The sequence below is a fragment of the Astatotilapia calliptera genome, chromosome 5 (assembly GCF_900246225.1).
Source record: "Astatotilapia calliptera chromosome 5, fAstCal1.2, whole genome shotgun sequence".
Taxonomy (NCBI): domain Eukaryota; kingdom Metazoa; phylum Chordata; class Actinopteri; order Cichliformes; family Cichlidae; genus Astatotilapia; species Astatotilapia calliptera.
In genome coordinates this window covers 22,422,817-22,443,467 of record NC_039306.1, presented here as the reverse complement: position 1 = coordinate 22,443,467, position 20,651 = coordinate 22,422,817, and the positions used below count along the sequence as shown (strand labels likewise).

The window sequence follows — 20,651 nt, the reverse complement described above, 5'->3', positions numbered from 1 at the left end:
GGTAGCTGGTCACATTTAGGGGTGGGGGATATAGCCTCATAATTCTATTGTGATATTCTGAGGACATCTGTAATAACAATATTTTTAAAGATATATAGAAAAAAAATACTGAAGAACATTTTATTGGTGATTGTAGCTCGCAGGCAGCAGCATTTCTTAGTGCAAACAAAATGAAGGTCATTCGCCGTCCTTCGTTTCAAATAAGCTGCTGTAGTTGATGCTAGGCGACCTGATTCAGAGTATAAATGCAATGCCATGAGGTGCCAGCAGCAGCAGTATTAAATGTGAGCACAGAAGTAGCCTAGGTAATGTGTTCCCTAGAATTTTTAAGTAGTGTAACAATAAAGCAATATCAATGCTAAGCAGCATACTGATAAAATAGTGCAATTTCACTATAACCAAGCACAAAATAGTTGGACAGATTGTGATGAGAGGTCCATCGTAGTGGTTTCAATACAATGGAGGTGAGGTATAGCAGACACCTATGGCTGCAGATGCCTGTGTGCAAACATGCCATTCAGAGTGATGATGCCCATTGTGCATTAGAGTCTATTTGACTGACTTGTTTTGGAGCCAGCCTCAAGTGGCTGTTAGAGGAACTGCAGTTTTTGGCACTTTGACAGGTTCTTTTTCCAGCTGCAGAGGTTTTGCCAACACTAGTCTTTATTTAAAGTTAATGTAGCCGTCTCCTGAAGCTCACTTATACTCAATAGGTAAATATAGACTACAATGCTACCAGCTGGTTGTGTACAAAATCTTCATAATTAAGCGGTACACTGTCAAAATCTTTGAAATTGCAACGTCTTTCTAGCCACTCGGCTCTGGGTACACGTACACTTTTTAGAGCAGTCCTGTGACCCACTTTAGGCTTGTGACCCACTGATTGAGATATGCTATCTATATGGAGCTATTTAAGGACTGAAGATGCTGCACAGAGGCGACAGAGCGGAAAGTTGCTCTTGGGATGTAATGATCATGACATTTCTTTACATTCGCAACACATTAGCCAGCAAATGACTTAACAACCGTCACCGTACTGTATGTGAAGGTGATGATATTTTAAGAAACTGCGTATGAATTGAAGCTTAGTTAAAATACCAGTCCATCTCATGTCAGGATCCTTTGATTTGTACCTCAGATGAAATATAATCCCTGGAAAATGTTAGTCTTATTCACAGGTCACCTCTCTTTAGAAACAATAGCAGAAATACTCCTGCATTAAGACCAAAAGCGAGTACAAAGTAATACTACAAAACCTTCTAATGACAGTTAGAAGAAGAGAAGGATGAGCGCGCTTCAACGTGTTTCAGGAGAGAACAGGATTTTGGGGCAGTAGCGATGAGCTGCAGAGAGCTCCATAGTTGACCTAACATAGTGTTCAGGATTGTGAGTCAGTGTCCAGTTGAAATTTGGCTCCGGTGTTTGCAACCACCTGCAAATATTCCTAATCGTATTTGATGTGAAGGCTAGGCTCAGGCTATGCAGCCTGTTATTTTTTTATAAATTCACATATCTGCTTATTTACTGCACTTGTTTTGTTTTTTTAGGAGCAAAGTGGTGAAACACAGATGTTTATTCTGCTTTTATGTTTTTTTGCTATCTGGTCTTAAGATTTACACCCGTGTGCAAGCCTGTTTGGCTATTCACCAACTCCTAAGGGAACAATTTGTCTGTTTCTGCAGATAAATTCTCGACCGCGTCCAGTAGTTAGTTGGCAGTTTTCTGAGGTTTGTTTTTTGTAATCTGCAGTTTTTTGCCAAGCAGGTAGGTTGATTTGTAGAGCTTTAGGAAACAGCACAGTGAGAGCGACCCAAATCAGTAAAGTCTCAGTCTGCAACATCAAAAACAAAGAAAATCTGATTTTCAATTTTTCAATCTGAGTCAAAGTGAGGAGGACTTTTTTTCTGGGGCAAAGAAGACCACTCTGATGTTGGATCTGCTTTGAGTAGTAGCTTTAAATCCAAAGATGGCCTGTAGATAAAAGTATAGCTATGACAAAGACAGTCATTTCACTCTTGTGTTATACTTGTAGTCTCATGTGTAAAACTCATCAGTACACCTTCCCCCGATATGTACCAGGGCAAAGACAATTAACTTCACATCTACTGCCGCAGCTACTTTGTCAAATTATTGATTTTTCCATACCAGACTTGAAAGAGTTTTAGTTTTCATTTCCTGCAGTATTGATACGCTGATTTGAACTGCACTTCCTTGCTCTCTTCTCTCCCCACCGTCGAGTTCGCACGCACACAGACACACATTGCAGTGCCCACACAGCCCAGCCGCCTCTCACTGACTTACTGCCTTGCTGTCTTCTTCTTCATTTTTCTCATCCTTTCAGGTTAAACAGCATTTTTTTTAATAGTATTAGAAAGTGCACTTTAAATCAAACGCAGCTTTTGGCTGTATTATAGCCTTAATATTTTTCTCTTTTAATAAAACTCTAAACCTGCAGCGCTCTTAATGTTGTGGCACTGATTCCCCCTGGTACTTGTTTGAAATACTATTATTGCATCGAAGTATGTAACTCCTTTATTATTGCAACACTTAGTGGAAAGCCGTGTTATCTGCTGCTAGATGCGAGCACATGTAGGAGTGGGCTACGTAAGTAATCAGGCTGCCTTGAAAATTCAACAAAAAAAATATTAGTCTAAGTGTGTGTGTGTGTGAGAGAGAAACAGTTTTCATAAGAAGTGGATGACTAACCTTTCATAACAACCCAATTGTCATGATAAAACAACAAAAAAACCCAAAAATGGTGACACAAAGGTGCTTAAATATTGTGTAATGAGTCCAGTTTGAAGGGTTTTGCCAGATTTGCAAAGAAGCTGTCGTGCTTTATAGGTGTGTAATGTGCATTATTCATCAACGTCAACAACAACCACGTCATGCTGATGCGAGGCAGTGCCATGGTCAGGCTGTAGGATTTGCTGGGACCCTTTTATCACCGATAGCAAACATGAGGTAAACTCACTCCTCGGGCGTCAGTCTGAAAGGATGTCTGTTATATTAATGACTCAAGCTGTGACCTTCTCTCATTTTCTTTTCTCTTTACCAAGTTTCAGATTTCGTAAAGCACGAGGGAGGCAATGTGATAGATTGTCCCAGCATAAGGCAGAATTTGTGAATTTATTTCTTTTATCAGTTTGCTAGATAAATTGCTTTATTTTCCTGTTGTAAACATTGTTGAATTTCAGCTCCAGCCCCAGGGGAAATGTCTTTTTTATTTGTTCGAAATGTTCCCAGTCTTGGTTGCACCAGCAGATATAACCAATATGTAGTCTTTTTTTTTTCTTTTTTTTAGCACTAGGCCTCTAACAAATATATTTATTAACATCCATTAAGGCCTTTCCTAGAAACATTGTTTTTCACTGACATCCATTTATTCCGGGATAGAGTGGACACGCATCCAGAGGTCTACACAAACAGACCTCATCCTTTTCTCCAGCCTTTGCTGATACATCACAGTTTGTATCTAGGCTCCACAATGTAATAAGAGTCCTCCGGCTTCATGCCAGCAAACTCTTCCTAACTCGGGTTCAAACAATGAGCGCTGAGCCACAGGCCCAGACGCACCAGCACCGAGGTTATAATTCATAGCACTGTGATTTAGATTCATTTACAAACTTCTAATGCAAAATGTAAATAACAATAACCTCAACATAGGCCTAATTGCAAAAAAAAAGAGCAGACAGTAGCCTTGACTCTGAGGTAAAAAAATATTTTTAAAAAAATCTCCTGACCTGGTCTGTAGTGGAGAAACAAGCCTGAGGAAATATAGCAGTCAACTGGGAGATTATTTATGTAGCAATTCCTGGCAAACATTTTACACATTTACAGTTAGGTCCATATGTTTTTGGGCAGTGACATATTTTTTTTTCATGCTCTTGTCTCGGTACACTATCACTGTGTATTTTAAAGAGAACAATATGTGATTGAAGTGCAGAGTTTAAGCTATTCTTGAAGTGAGGCCGCAAAACTGACGAGCAGATCTGGAGTTGATCCCAAGTGTTGAAATTGCATTTCATAGCTTCTTACTGGAACTTTCAATATGATGTCCAGTAAGAGAACCAAAGTGAAACTATCATAGAGACAGCAAAAACGAATCAACAGTGGCCAGCTCAGCAGCACCAAAAGGCCTGAAAGACCACAGAAGACAAGTGCATGAAGAATTAACTCCATGGTTTAAAAAAAAACAACCCCAACTTCAAATCTAACTAAATTAACACTCTAAACTGTGCATTGTCAAAGTCTGCATTCAAGACATTCCTTCGTGAATGAAGGTTTTATAACAAGGTGCAAACCACTGGTTATTCTCAAGAATAAGAAGGCCAGATTAGACTTTGACAGAAAATATCCAGAAGAGCTTGCACAGATCTCCTAAAAAATAATCTTTGTACAGATGAAACCAGAATGAACTTGGAAGAAAGGATGGGAAGAAAAAAATATGAAGAATGAGAGAAAAGGTTCATGATTTAAAGCACGCCCTAACATCAGACACGGGGGAGGCAATCAGAAAAGGAAGATAAAAAATAGAAGCGCTCTGTGGTATCTAAAGAAATACATGCTAAACAGGCGCTCCTCAGTGGGATTAAAAAAAAAAACAAGTCAAAAAAGCAGAAAACTTGCAGAGACACTCTGTTAGTAAGAATTAAAAAAAAATTGATAACATTTGTAAAAGCACAGCAAGAAACAAACTTGACCTACATGTATCGACTAAAGAGTTTTAGCAGGGTCTGATGAGGACCTTGATGAAGGAGGCAATGTTAGAGCATGGGCATGCATGGCTGCCGATGGAAGCGGGTCACTAGTGTTCATTAATGACGTGAGTGCTGATAGAAGTAGGAGGATGAACTGTTAAGTGAACAGGGCTTAAGTCTCTGCTTAGATTTAGGCAAACTCTAAAAGACTGATCACATGTTGTTTCCCAATGCAAAGCAAGAAAAGCACGAGAGAACAGGCCTTAGTGACTGTGTCTAAAAAAAATAGCTGTAATTCCCTAACAGCTAATTACTAAACCCCTTGAATTAAAGCTGAAAATCTGCACTTCAATCACGCCTTGATTGTTGGATTTAGGATCCATTGTTGTGGTGTGCAAAGGCAAAAATACAAATCCAAAAACCTGTGGAGCTAACTTTATGAGCCACACTGCAAATGCTGCACGCAGTTTTTAAGCAACTGGCTTCTTGCATAAGATTTCCCACATTCAGATGTATGTGTGTAGGCAATGTGGTCTCTCTGATTATGTGCATTGTGTGCTTCTGGGAAAAGAATGGGTGGCTGTTTGGTCTGCTGTTATTAGCCTACACACACTAAACTAGTTGGAATATATTTGGTAAATATCCCTGAAGACATTTCCTTATGTATATGAGGTATTTTGGAGTGTGTGCAATTGCATTTTTAAATATATGAACTGGCTGAAGGAGTGATTTGGCTTTCAGATTAAGATTAGGATTATATCACTCGCTCACAGTCTTTTCTCAATGTGCCAAAGGCCAAGAAACCCACCTTACAGCACTCAGAAAATGTTCTTATTAACAGAGATTTTTGAGCGACTGTGTTGCCACATGACAGAGTCAGGCTAGTGGTTTTCCTTCTGTGTCCATTTTTAGGCATAGTTAGGTTAACAGCTGCTGTCTGCTTAAATACCACAGACATGTATTTACAGCGATATCAATTTCTTACATTTTCATGCAGGCTTGTTTGAATTCCCAAATTTCCCCAAAAAGGAAATTTCAGCAACCTTTAGATTTAAATCTGTTACTTTTTATGCAAGAGGATTTCTTCCGACTTTGCTTTTTGATGTTCTCATGTATATCTCATGCACATATCTTTCTTTCTACATAGCACTTTAATTCTTATTGTTTGCACTGAAGCACCGCAGCAAATTCCTAATGTTGTAAACCTCAACATCTGGCAATAAACCCATTCTGATTCTGATTCTGATTCTGATTCTGATTGATCGTCAGTGTCTCGTTGGAGTCTCAGCCAAGGTTGCTTTAGCACATGGAGGTGAAAAAACATTCTGGAGAATCAGGTCTTGTTGCATAGAGCTCATGCGTCACACTGAGACTTGAAATTTGTACTGGTCTTACGAAAAGGCACTAAAGAATTTCATATAATCTTCTTTAATATGTTCCCCTCGGCAGCATGCTAAGCAGGCTTAATTGTCATTTCCCCCCCTCTGCCGCTGCATACGGCGTGTGCTTCGGTGCTAGTGCGGCAAAGGGATTTGTCTAAACTGACTAAGTTGATAATGATGCATCACACCTTGTGGTTTTCTGCTTCGTCCCTTTTTCTTCTTCTTTAGAAAAAAAAGATTAACCCTTATGATGAAGCGAAGGAGTTCATGACCTCCTCCCCCCCTGAGTTCTAACAGTGACTGTAGTAGCACAAATAGCAGTCATGGTTGATTACCACACCGGGGCTGAGACATGGTGAAATCTCAGCCAGACATCCAAATAGCTTTTCATTTGATTACTCTGCTTTAACTAATAGGTTCTTGTTCACAATACTACAAAGGCTTGCTGAAATTTGTGGAGTTTTTTTTTCTTCTCAGATTTGACCTGTAAAAATCACAGTCACATTCAGGAGTGTGTTGCCCTGTAAATGAAGCCTCATTTGCCTTTGCAGCTAGCACCAGACTTGAACATATTCCTCGTGATGGCTCTCCTGAGCCTAATGCATGCATGACACACACTTTCATGCATACGAACGTACACGTGGCACAAAATTTACATCCATCCAGAAGGCGGTTGAGTAAGTCTGCACGCACAAGCCAAACTTTGACTTGGATTGTAGATTTTTTTTAAAGGCCTCATTACCTTAATGTAGGTGACAAGTACAGTGGGGGAGATAATTATTTGATCCCCTGCTGAATTTGTAAGTTTGCTCACTTACAAAGAAATGAACACTGTGATTTTTATGGTAGTTTAATTTTACTGGAAAGAGAGAAATCCAGAGAAAACACATTACGAAAAAGTTCTTTGCATGTCATTGAATGAAATAAGCATTTGAGGCCCTTGCAAAACATGACTTTGTACTTAGTGGAGAAATCCTTGTTGGCAAGCACAGAGGTTAATTTAGTTAGTCTGTAGTTTTGCCCACTCCTCTTTACAGAAACTCTTTAGGTTTCTTGGCTGCTGCTTCATCAGTTGAAGCTTCACCTCTATCCACAGGTTTTCTATAGGATTTAAGTCTGGAGACCTTTTTTTCATCATGCCTTTGTTGTCTTGGTGTTATGTTTTTGGTTGATGGTGGAATGCGCTGGAAGACCCATCTACAACCCATTTTGTTTAAGAGGCACAGCTGGAGCCTTTATCTCTTGTTTTGTAACACAGGAACTTTTTCCCTCCCTCTTTCTTCTCCTCCTCTTCCATTACAAAATTCTGAAGTGTTTATGGCTCAGCTGTGGAGGTGGATGAAGAGTTGGCAGACTGCAGCCAAAGAGGCCGATATGCTCATCCCTCAATTTTGGCACTTAGCAGAACCCCCTCAGTTCAGCCCATAGGCCAAGTAAATAAACCCATATCCCATTTCTTTTTCGCTCAACCTCAGTGTTTTCTATATCTATACAAGTTTGTCAGATGCCATTTCTTGAGAGTGAGAAGCGTGTTGCCATGAATCCACTGTGAAATTTTCTATTTATTTTTTGTTGAATTCTGTCAAGACATTTAGCTCCAAGTCGATATCAAACCGGCTGGGTTGGGTTCTTTCCTCAGTGGGTGACTCAGTAAAGATCAAATCCAACTCAAAGTTTTCCAGAGTCTGTGTCAGGGTCAGGACTTGCAGCACACAACTCAAGATGTTAAACTTCCTTGGTTAAATATTAGAAAACATAATGATGACACATATTTTGAGAAGCAAAAATGTTTAAATTAGTGACAGCATCTTAACCTTTGAGAAACTATTGAAGTGTTTCATTTGTGCGAGTACATGCTGTCTTCTGTAGACTAAACTTGGCGTTTGTTTCCCATTAGACATTTCAAAACTCTCTGTAAGTGTTTAAAATGACTTCACTGTGTGTTTACTTCAGCCAGCACGCCCTCCTGGTACTTTTATGCCCCCTGGCAGCTTTCTTAGTTTCAGTTGAATTAGTTTTCTTTTGTATAAAGATTTTATATGATACTTTTCCTGCTTAGTCTCAGTGTATGTGGATGGCATGAGTGACTTAGGTTCGGAAAAGTCAGGGGAAAAACCCAACTCTTATTTCATAAAGACAGTCAGATTCCAGTCTTGTGAGATGAAGCTTGGGTAGCAGGTCTAACAGTCAAATAACAATTGTTTTATTGTATACTTTAAAACAGTTTGCTGTTAGTTATTTTATGGCTCACCTGGTGGTATGGCCACATGCATTGCAATATATTTATAGCTTTAGAGGTTTGCTATTTTTTTTAAAAAAAAGGTGAATTTCTGATTTACCATTTTTTCCCCAACTTGTGCAAGCAGGATAACATGTATCAACAGCTCAGTCCAAAGAAATCTGGTATAAAGAAATGTGCTCAGTGTCATTTTTTCCCCTCAAACACAGTATCACCATCCCATCAGCCTCATCAGCTTCAGCTGTGCTAACACACTAAGCCAGTGGTTCCCAAACTTATTTTGCTAGGCCCCCCTTTGTTTTACAAGAAAAATGTCCCCCCCCCCCCGGGGGAGAAACACAAAAAACACATCCTCCAACCACACACACCCATATTTTGCTCAATTGCGGTTTATTTCACACCTCAAACATTTAGTAAACAATTAAGCAAATACAAGTAAACTGCAATAAATTACAGGTAGTAATAAAATAAACTACTAACTCTAACGCTACGTCCGCACCTACACGGGTATTTTTGAAAACACAGCTGTTTCGTCCACATGTAAACGGCGTTTCGAATCACCGAAAACTGAGATTTTTTAAAACTCCTTTTTTTGCTTTTACGTGTGGACGAGGAATACAGAGTTTGTCAAAGGTATGTGCCTTTTTTCACGTCACGCTGTGCGCCACGTTATTGTTTACATGAGATGAATTGCAGAATGGGAGATGGAGACAAAATACTGTTAATCTGACTATCTGCAGGTTTTACACCAGTTACTGTCCCTCTATTTACAAAGGCAGAGGCGTTGCGGTGTGATTATTTCACATGTAGTTGCTTTTTTCCTGTGTAATAATATTCAACATTGCTATCAATACATTTTTCAAAAAATGCCTCTCTGTGCAAAATGGGTTTAAAAACATAAACAACTGTGGGATACTGTTTGTCCGTGATTTGAACCGGGGGAACAAATCGTGGCAGGATCAGCCTGATATTATTTGTATCCTGCTGTAACTTTACTGTATAAAGAGCCAACATCTCCAAAATGTCAGGAGTAGTTATTTATTACAAGAAGTGTTTGTGAACTAAAAATCAAGAATGTGGGATACTGTTTGTCCGTGATTTGAAGAGCCCAACGCCTGATCCCAGTAAGGGAAAACCAATTCTGCAGGGGAGACCTACCTGGCACTTGTGCAGGTGAAACCAAAGGGAAGATATGCTTCACCATATTTTCTAGTCTTTGGCTTGGAAGGAAGTTGGTTTGGAAACATATTCAGCGATGCTTCATCTCCTGCTTTGTGTTTGTGTGGGCGGCCTGTGCTAGCAGTGTCCAAGCCTTGTTTTTTTGTTTTTTCCCCTTTTCATACCGCGCCCCCCCTGCAATGGCTCTGCCCCCCCCCCCCCTTCCAGGGGGCGGGCCCCACACTTTGGGAAGGTCTGCACTAAGCTAAGATGGTGTGCATAGTAAATATTTTACCTACTTAACATCAGCATGTAAGGCTGGCCAAGAAAGCTGATTCTTAGTAAGCTCAGAGTTTGGCCTCAGAAGGTTCTATAACCTATATTAATACTAATAATAATACTAATCTGTATTCTATCTACTGTTGGTCTTATCACAGTGGTGGGTTTACTACACTGAAATTCTCATTTTTTGATTTCTAACTCCACTCTTTGATACATTGTCACTATCCATTTTAAGGAAAGTACTCCTGTGATGTGATTAGCAGTTTCAGGACTGAACCTGAGGACTAGCTGGTGGTTAGTAACTACTGAGGAGGTGCCCCAGGAACTAAATACCTTCACATCTCTTTCTTCCCCCGTTTAATTTGAAGCTATCTAAGATCTACTAATTGGAATGCTGAAATGATGCAATAGCTTCCCAATGGTCAGGATGTATGTCGTATCTTGTGGACCTTTATTTTCTGTGAATTTGTCAGTAAGATTAGAAAAGTACTATACATTCACCAGCCTTTTCTTTGCTTCCTCAATTACTTGTTAACTTAAATCAGTACTCAACCAATAATGTGGCAGAAGATCTATACATTGAGGCAAGTAGATTTAGTCAAGGCGACCATCTCTGATATTCGAATTGAGCATCAGCATGAGGAAACCCAAGGGAATTAAGTCACCTTTCTTGGTGGCAGATGTGACTGATCTCACAGTTTTAGAAACTGCTGATCTATTGGGATTTTCCTGCACAACCACAGTATGTAGAAGAGCATGTCTGAAAACACGAGACATTCAATTTTGAAGCAGAGAGGCTAAAGCAGCAAAAGACAGCAAAAGAGGAAAAATGTTGCCTGATCTGACAAATCCTGATTTCATTTGGACAATAAAGTCAGAATTGGTCAAAAGCAACATGAAAGCACTGATTCATCATGAATTGGTAGCAATAGTGCACTTTGGTGATGGTGTAATAGTGTGGGGGACATCATATTGGCACACTCTCCGCCCCAACTGATCATTGTTTAAACAACAGAGCCGACATGAGTGTTGTCCATGCCTTCGTGACCATAGAGCACCTTTGGGATGTGATGGAATGGGACATTAGCTTAATGGATGTGTAGCCACCAAAGTGCAGGAGCAGCGTGATGCTATCATGTCAATATGGACCAACATCTCTAAGAAATGTTTTCAGGACCTTGTTGAATCTAGGCCATGATGAATTAAGGCAGTTTTAAAAGCAAAATGGGTCTAAACCAATGCTAGCAAGGTATAACTTGCTAGCATTGGTTAAACCAATGCTAGCAAGGGGCGATCGTGGCTCAAGAGTTGGGAGTTCGCCTTGTAATCGGAAGGTTGCCGGTTCGAGCCCCGGCTCGGGCAGTCTTGGTCGTTGTGTCCTTGGGCAAGACACTTCACCCATTGCCTACTGGTGGTGGTCAGAGGGCCCGGTGGCGGCAGTGTCCGGCAGCCTCGCCTCTGTCAGTGCGCCCCAGGGTGGCTGTGGCTACAATGTAGCTTGCCATCACCAGTGTGTGAATGGGTGGATGACTGGATATGTAAAGCGCTTTGGGGTCCTTGGGGACTAGTAAAGCGCTATATAAATACAGGCCATTTACCTAATGAAGTGGCCAGTGATTGTACAAATATTAGTCCATAATGTCTATACCAGTGTTTACACTGGTTTTCAAAAATGAGGTACATTTATACACTAGTCCCAGCATAACTACGTCACTTGGGGTTCTTCATAGGCTGATGAAGTATCTAAATAGTTAAAAAAGAACCACAATGGTCTCTAGTTTCTACAGTGTAGACAGAACAAAAGTAGGTGCCAAATGCAACAGTTAGAGCCCTTAAACAGTTCCTGTATTCTTAAGGACCCTTTAAACAACTAACTTTGAAACTTCCTGCTGTTCAGAGTCCTTTCAGCCCCACTGTTGACAGTACTTTAAGTCTGCCTTCATCTCAACCGCTGCTGAGCAGTGTGTGATGAGGCCATAGTCTCAGTGTCTGCTGGAGCTTTGTCCTGGTTGATCTCAGAGGGCAGACTTCCAACTTATTTATAGCTCTGCTGTGGGTGTCTGAGGAAATGCTGCAGTGACTGGGGGCAAGGCTTGTGTTTGCCTTAGTATAGGTCTCTTCCTCCCAAGCAGACAGAGCTCATCTTAGAGGGCTCGCGGGCAGCGGCGGGGTGCAGAGGGCAGTGGGTTATAAACCGTCCCAAATGGCGACAATTCAAAACATTTTCCCGCAGCCTCCGCTTTAGTAAGCACACAGGCAGCTCATTGATAGCAAGTGTTACATTCCTCCATCCCATCTCAATATCCCTGCCCAGCTCAGTGTGCTCTCTGATCTTCAGGCCTGTCCTGAAAGCTGAGATCACTTCCCCCAAGGAGTTGTAGCTCACTGCCCACTCTCCATTTCCTCTCGCATTGATGCCGTACATCTAATTTGTTCTCTTATATCATCATTCGGCCTATCCATCTGTTGACCTCATTTATTTGCTTTTCAGTTAAAGCTGTCCTTGGATCCCTTTAAACCCCGACTTTTAACCATATTAATTCAGATCGTGCCAGCAGCAGACTGCTTTCACAGCTAACAGTAAAGTGGTTGTCACTGGCAGCTGTCTTCTATCTTCTATGACTAAACAGTTTTACCTCAGTTCACATGCAAGTAAACCTGCATATTCAAAATACGATTGATTCTTTTTCTTGATCTCGCCAAAATTAAGTATTTTGTCATTACTTGTCATTGCCTGCTATTTAGAATGGGTAGCCCAGGACTTACTTTAATGGTTTCCCTTTGCCCATCCCAGACTGAGCTTCACTTTTCCTTAGCTAACCTCTTGACCTACTTCTTATTTTCCCTGATATGATTCTGTCAGCAGCCGCTTGCAGCTGAGCCTGAGGTGCTTGTTAACTCCCCCCACAGCCATTTTGAAAGCGGAGTTCACAGCAGAGCGTGTCAGCATCTACATAAACAATAGACAATAGACAGATACACCACAACTGCTGCCTGCTCTGGCTGGTGCTGATATCCCTAAACAAACAAACAAAAAAACATGATCGCACACACCGAAGAAGAGGGAAGAGAAGCAAAGAGGAAACCCTTTAACACAAGCTTGGTTGCATTTCATGAATAATTCAAAACCTTGTGACTTCTGAGAGAGAGAAAAAAAAAGGCGACCCTTTACACACTCATCCACACACACACACACACACACACACACACACACGGTGATCACAGCGGTACAGAGCGGAGGATAAGTGGGGAGCGTGTGAATGTGCGCAGCAATATGTCAGGTTGAATTCATGGTTTTTAGGTTGAGCCCCATTTGAAGATTCCTTTCACTGCTGGAGTTGAAGAGTAGCTTTACATGTAGATGCCGTCATCCTGTTTATCCTTCTTCATCCCATAAGCCACTCCTATGCTATCCTACACTCCCCCACGTCCTGTTCGTCATGCTCTCTATCTGACTAAGTTGTAGCTCTGGTAAAAATGCCCATTTCTGGCCTCGCATTCTGACCCAAAGAGGCTGACTCGTCTGCACAATGGCGTTACATAATCGTCTATACAACACACTTTTTAAGATAACACTGAAAATGTAAATCATCAGTCGTGCCGCGGGACTGAGGTGGGTGGATCGCTTCAGTGAGGCGATGCTGTCAAAGATGTTGGAAGAATCACCCTCAGACCACTATATTCGAAATAATGACAGGAAGAAATAAAGGAGTCTATTAGAAAAACAAACTTTGAACTCAAATGATGGAAAAACACCAGCCTCGTGATGGATATTTAAACACTGAATATCCACAAAAACAGACAAATTTTAAAGTGTCGGTTTGTTCCATTTAAATGCCATGAAAGACTTTTGCAAAATGGTAAAAACAACACTTCTCGGTCATGTATTAAGCTAAATCTTAGTATATTATTTACCGTATGGTCCCATCTTACTACAATGCATGAAATTGCCATCTGTGTGTTTGTTTCTTTGTTCACAAACTCCTCCTAGACCATCAGGAGCTGAGCAACCAAACCTGGCATGCAGGTTTATCTTTGGTCCTTGAAGGTTGTTATCTATATCAGATCTTACAGTGCCATCAATTTGCCTAGCAACAGTTTGAAAATGGCCTGTTTTTAGAGTTTATGCACCCGTAACATCTTATAAAATTATCATCTGATGTAAGATCTAATTTAAACCTAGAAAAGCTGAGTTATGCATGCATATTGTTGATACTCTAATGCCATCACTTTGCCTGGCAAACACCTAACAATGTGCTAAAATGACCCGTTTTTACCCTTTAGACACCTACAGCACCTTGCGAAAGCATCCTATCATTTTAATTTCACAACAGTAACATCTCATTTATATCCTCAAAAGCTGAATGATACATGCTTAGCAACCACCTAGCAACGGGCTAAAATGACCCATTTGTAGCATATAAACAACATCTACTGTCTCTATTTTTGTACTTTTCTCAGTGTGATAAAGTGCCAACAGCACAAACAAGCCAAACAATACTCTAACATGGGCATTACTAGTTAGTTAACAAAAATGTCTGTAATTCTACCTTTTTTATTACCATGTTAAGCAGTTTATTATATCTTTAAATATAACTAGAAAATTATATTTCGTTTGTAACATAATAAAAAAACCGTTTTAGTTAAACGTACTATTAAAATGAATTAATTTTTTGGGGGGGAATCAAGTAATTATATTAGTTACCAGTATGCCAGTAACTCTAATATAATTAGAGGAATATGTTGTTTGGTTCAAAGTCATCTTAGTCTCTCCGTCTTCAGCGTGGTCTGGTATGTCTTAGCTTAGCACTGTGGCTTGGGTTGTGCAGCTGCAAGCATAGACTGTATATAAAAGTCTAGTTTATGTATACAGTCTTTGTTCAGAAGAGGAGACTTCAGCCTTCTGGTATCAACAAAGTAATCTTAGCTAAGCTAGCCGGTTGCCTGCTAACAGCTTGCGTTCACATATCTGCTGGGATTTTTGAACCTTGTGAAGCGAGTACTTATAAGATGTTGCTGCATGTGGTCATAATGGCAAATGTTAAGCTAGCTGCTGACAGACAGTAAATACCATAGACTCTGATAAACATCCACAGATCGTAGGCTGCTGTCTGTAAAACCACAAAAAAGCATCACTTCTGTATGATTTCCTTACAGTTAGGTAGAGCAACTGAAACGTACACATGTTAAGTAATGTAGGAATTACTCTTTCTGATGACGAATGATTTAAAAAGAAACAATTTAGCAATTTATTTTGCAGTGATTACCTTATGGGAACTTATCAAACACTGGCAATAATAAATAACATCTGCTCTGTATAAAACACAGCTTTACAAGAGGACGTGAACAAAGAGTGCTCGGGACAATGTGAAGAGCAGTCCATGTCAGAGTATTCATTAATCCCTGCCTTTATTTACACTTCAGTGACAGCTGAATACACGTTGAATGAAATATGGTTAAAAAGCTTAGGTCAGTGTTTACGTTTTCCTACTAAGTTTGTAAAATCTTGGAGACCGAGATTATTTCTTCCATTTGTTTTAACGTATTTTCAAAGCCAAAGACTTTGTACTCCATCGTCTGTTTTTTGGTCACCGCTCAACAGTAAGTCCTGCTCGTCCAAAACCAAAGCTGAATGACTCAGCTTTGTTGCTTCTCTGTGTGTATATGTGTTGTTAAAGTGTTCATGTGCTGCACAGAGAGGACTTGAATTAATGTGGCTTTGAATATGCGCTGCCATTTGGCTGTGGCTAGAGTGGGCAGTTTTTCCTCGCCCTGGAAGTTTGGACTGAAGGGGGGTAATAGAGGGAGGGTAATTCAGTGAACAGGATGTTCTTTGATATCCTCCAGACGAGCTGCTTCTCTGCCACCGGCTTGCAAATACTGACCTGGATATTTAGGTGCAGCAAGTTTATGCAAAGCTGCTTCCAGGCTTGCTTCAGTGCTCATTTTGCTTTTCTTGTGTGTGTATCCATTCTCTATTGCCCTCCGTCATGTAACAAGGTTCCAAAACCTAATTAGGGCCAGTGTGAGCTTCTATTGACTCACAACAGACACCGCTTCCTAATGAGACCTCAGGAATAAAGATCATTGACAAAAAAAAAGAGCTGCTTCTATTTTTCTCCCAGAAATCCTTTTAGTCTTACTTTCTTTTTCTATCTCTTTTTAGCCCCAAGGACCTGCAGCCCAAAGCAGTTTGTGTGCAAAGATGGGGTAACATGCATCTCAAAGGGCTGGCGCTGCGATCGGGAGAAGGACTGCCCGGACGGCTCTGACGAAGAGCCTGATGTTTGTAAGTCTTTCAAAAAATAATGAGTTTAAAGGCTCAAATATGCTGTATCCAAATAAATCATCAGGTTATTGAGCATGCTGCATCTCACTTATTCAGCAGAATAAACTATCTGGCAGTTAATCATTCAGAGACAGATAACTGTTGTCCTGAGAAGAGACATTAAAGACTAGTTATGTTGCTTCTCTTTCTTGTTGTATAATAGAGTCCAGAGTGAATCATTCTGTGCTCAGGTTACTGCTTATCACATTTGATAAGAATAAGGGTGTGTTTGAGGCAGGTTAAGACAGGGAGCATTTTCACTAAATCAGTTAAAAATGCAGTGTTATGCAGACCTTACATTTTATTCAATCTCAAATTAAAAATGCGAGCTCACTTGGTCTAAAGAACATCTTCAGCTTCTCTGTGCAGAATACATTCTTTTGGCAATGTGTGAATTATGCACGTAACCAACGGTCACCAAGTGTGAAATTGGCTTGGAAATTGATCAGAACCTGCATGGGTAGATTTGTAAAATGTATCTTCCTCTGTATCCGTGGTATGCCAATATAATACTGCAGCGTTTGTTCTCTCAAACACGCTCTAACAGCAGTTGTTGACTAAAAGGCCGAGATTGATGCACTTTTCGATTTATTTGGCTAACCACCGCCAGACGAGAGAAAACAATGGGATGTTCTATCAGCAAATGAGAGGAGGTCGTTCTGCCGTTGAGTAGCTCTGTCACGGCCAATTAGAAGATCTACAAAGTTTGTTTTTCCCTGGTAAATGTGATTTTCCACTAACACTCAGACCCACAGAGGACACAGTCGTGACACGAAACCAAACAGAAAGTGCTAAAAAAACAAGAAAAAAAAGAAAAAAAAAGACAGCTCTTGTTTCAAAGTCCTCAACTAGATGTTGAGATGCTTTGAGGCCGAATCCCTGGGGTGAGGATGAAAGTAGCAGTGTCTTTTTGGTCATCCTCTGAGACTAAAATGCCTGTAGTTATCTAAGAGGACAGAGGGCTCCGGGTGGGTTGGGGAGTGGTATGTGTCTGTGTATGTGTGTGTGTGTGTTTTTGGAGGGGCTGACCTGGGAGAGAGAGAGAGCAACTGTGTGGACAGAGAACTGTAGCTGCAGTCTAGACGCATGAGGCTGTATGAGAGCAGGTCTGGAAGTCATTAGAGACTCGCCCAGAGCAATGGAGAAACCTGCTGTTTTTCACAACCTGCCTAGGCCAAACACACACACACACACACACACACACACACACCCTCCCCGCTTCTCATCTTGGCCTTTCTTCTTCTGTGTCTATCTGGGACAGGAAGAAGTGATTTGATCCTCTGTTTCTTGCTACTCCATCTATCGTATGCCAAACCTCTCAACAGCAGCAGTCATAGGACCTATTGCCTCCAGGGACCCGATTTTATACAGTCAGGGAGGAAAACTCTAGAAGTGAAGCAAGGTCAGAAAATAAACAGGTGGTTAAACCATCTGGCACAGGAGGCTTTAATTGGGATCGTGAATTTCTTTTATGCTCAGTTAATGCTATCCTTGCCGTAATCAAAATATACCAGCAATCAGGTTTTCCAAATCTCAAGAAAACACCCAAACCAACAATGAACGGATGCTATCGGCATGTAGTCACAAACAAACATAATTATTAGCCACATGCAACATTAAGAGGTTAGGACTAATGTCTCACAGCAAGAAGGTCCCGGGCTTGAATTCACAAGCTGCTCGGGCCGTCCTGGGTGTCCATATTCTCCCAGTGCCGGCGTGGGTTTCGCCAGAGGCTCTCGGTCTTCCTCCCACAGTCAAAAGCCATGCAGGTTATGTTAATTGGTAATTCTAAATTGGCCGTAGGTGTGAACATGAACACGAAAGGTTGTCTGTCAGTATGTGTTATAGTCGTACGACAGGCTGGTGACCCGTGCTCTCACCCCATGGCACCTGGGAAAGGCTCCAGCTTCACCATGACCCTGAAATGGATAAGTGATAACAAACAAATTGTTTTTCCTCCGTTTATGAAATTTGACAAAAGCATGGGAGCTTAAATATGCTGTGAGTCTGTAACCCCAATAGGCATGGAAGCAATCCGGTTGTTCAGTCTGACGTCACTAGCCGTGTCTGGGTCTAAACTCCGCTGCAGGTCCATATATCAAACGATCCTATGGCATTACTGAGAGTTGAAAAACTGTCTAAAGTCTTTCATCTTTAATAAAATGATCAGCGTTCTGCTCAGGTGTAACAATTGAGTTTAACATCCAGGCATCCATGAAAACGGAATTTATGACATTTAAAGGAGTTAGAAGTTAGCAGGGAGTTAGCTCGCTAGCTTCTATCTAAATACAATATAGCATGTCCTGACTGCGGGGTTTTGGAAACAAATTAAAACGTACAGCTCTGTTATCACTTCCAGCATAAATGAAGACAGAAAACTAAACAGCAGTGACGTTTGTAGGGTTACTGAAGTTGGGCTAGCTGGTATATAATGATGTGCTGCGTGACCGCTAGCGACACAGCTACGTTAGCATAATATAAACAAGCTAACTTTTTTTCCACTCGATAAAAGTTACCGTGAGTGTTCTCGGTGGTCAGGAACAAATGTAATCGCATGGCAGGATGCTGTAAAAGGACCAAACTTCAGCCAGGAGAACAACTGAGATAATCCATCCACAATACGAGGTTAGTCATTCATATACTGCTGCATGGGCTGGGCTGTAGTTACATCCTAAGGTTTTAAAAACTGAGCTTAAATAAATGATTAGCGGTAATAAAAGCCGAGGGAGATCAACAGTGATCACTGACTGTTTTAGGAGCTTTTTGAGATCAAATAGAAGAAAATACATAACATTAAACATGTTAACAACACAAAAGCCATATTAAACGCAGACTACTTTAGACCCGGAAGTAGGATCCGTCGCGTCATCACTGAACAACCGGATACTGGGCTTTGCAGCTGATGTTGATACAAGCCACATTTTCCTCCTTCACACACACATTCATACAGCGCTTTATTCTGTGCCTTTAAATACTTTCTATTTAACTATCACGCGCACACATTGACACTCCGATAGATGCCTCGGGGGCAATTTGAGTTCAGTATCTTGCCTTAGGATACATCAATCTTTAGACTGGATGAGCTGGGGCTCAAACTGCAGATCTTCCGAAGCCACAGGCAATATATGAGCTAGTTTTACGTTAAGATGGTCAAAATTTTTAAGTAAGAGTAAAAATAAGGATGAGCGACACTGCGAAGGTCTTGCCTAACTCTGAAACTCGTCTGCTTAGTTGTGATGCATACTCTACATGTGCCGCATACAACACTGAGAGTCTGAGCCGCTCCCCTGCTGGATGGTCTCTGCGATGAAGCAATTTTTAATTTGCTGCAGTACATTAAATTTTAAATGACGGCATAACGGCCAACATAACCTAACCACCTAAAAAGCTGCTCTAAACCAGAGTTTTCAGAGAATATGACAAGAGATAATAATGGACAGCAAAAACATCATATACTGACAAACCTGCGTTTTTATTGTTTTGATTAAAAGTGCTCTTTGTTGAGGGCCTTTTGCAGATGCTTCTGGTTGAAAGATGCATGAGGTAGTTTATTTATTCACTCATGTGGACGGAGCTTCACAGTGGGCTTTGTTGAGGTGTTGGCTATTGCCAGTGAAGTCAGCCACTGTCCAGTGCAGCTGCTTTGCCCTGCTGCGTAACCCCTACAATGCTGTTCTTTGTACTCCGGGGCGCTGGGTCAGACTGGCAGAGAGGGATACTGAATGAGTAAAACAAAAATAAAATGGTCTTCTGGGCGTGAGGCCTTTATATAGAACTTTGAACTACATTTCTAGTCAATGAACAGTTAAAAGCCAAAAGATGAATATTAGTGTGGTCCGCAGCCTTCAGGTAGGGTGTCAATTCCTGCCTCGATAACACAGGAAGAGCGTGATGCTGAAATGATGGCCCTCCCTGTAGCCTCTAAGTGCATTTTTAGACTGACATTTCCTGTCTAGTCTGCAATTAGCTTTTTAGGAGATGAAACATATTTGTAACAGCCACTTTTAGAGTGGGAAAACAACTGATGTAGTGGAGCATCTCACTGATGCCTATCAGAAGAAATGAAAGACTGTCGTGAAAATAAAATCTAGTAAGTTTCATCTTTAACCTTGGAAGGTAAAAGCGGTTATAATCTGCTGATATACAGTTGACTGTTGTATAAGACAGCAGTTATAAAAGGAGCAACAACCAAGGTCATATTAAAGCCATTAAATTAGATAATCCTAGGTTAGTATAAGTGTCTGTTGTTCCTACAAGGATTAAGGTATAAGTACTTCCCCTTTTTTACACACATTTTTACCTCTCATAATAACAATTTTAATTATTAACTAAAGAAGATGAGGAAAATAGGTTTCAAAGACCATGGATCCATGCCAAATGAGTGCAGCAACATAATTAGACAACACTTTAACCGACTCAGTAAATCTGATTCTCGCAGTTGGAGGAAATTTAAGTTGTAATGCAGACACGCGTGACAAAGAGGACTCATAGTAGTAATAGTTAAAAAAGGTGTAAACGTGACATCTGGAATCTCTTATTGTTTGTGTGTTACTGTACCTATA

General features: G+C 40.8%; 1 protein-coding gene across 2 annotated transcripts in view; it reads left to right on the top strand.

The window, feature by feature from the left end:
- Positions 1 to 20,651, top strand: part of LOC113022588 (low-density lipoprotein receptor-related protein 1) — a 99,622-nt gene that overhangs the window by 3,395 nt on the left and 75,576 nt on the right. For both annotated transcript variants that reach the window (XM_026168131.1, XM_026168130.1), the window contains exon 2: positions 15,928 to 16,050. In XM_026168131.1, the coding sequence (XP_026023916.1) occupies positions 15,928 to 16,050 (123 nt within the window). The remainder of the gene's footprint in view (positions 1 to 15,927; positions 16,051 to 20,651) is intronic.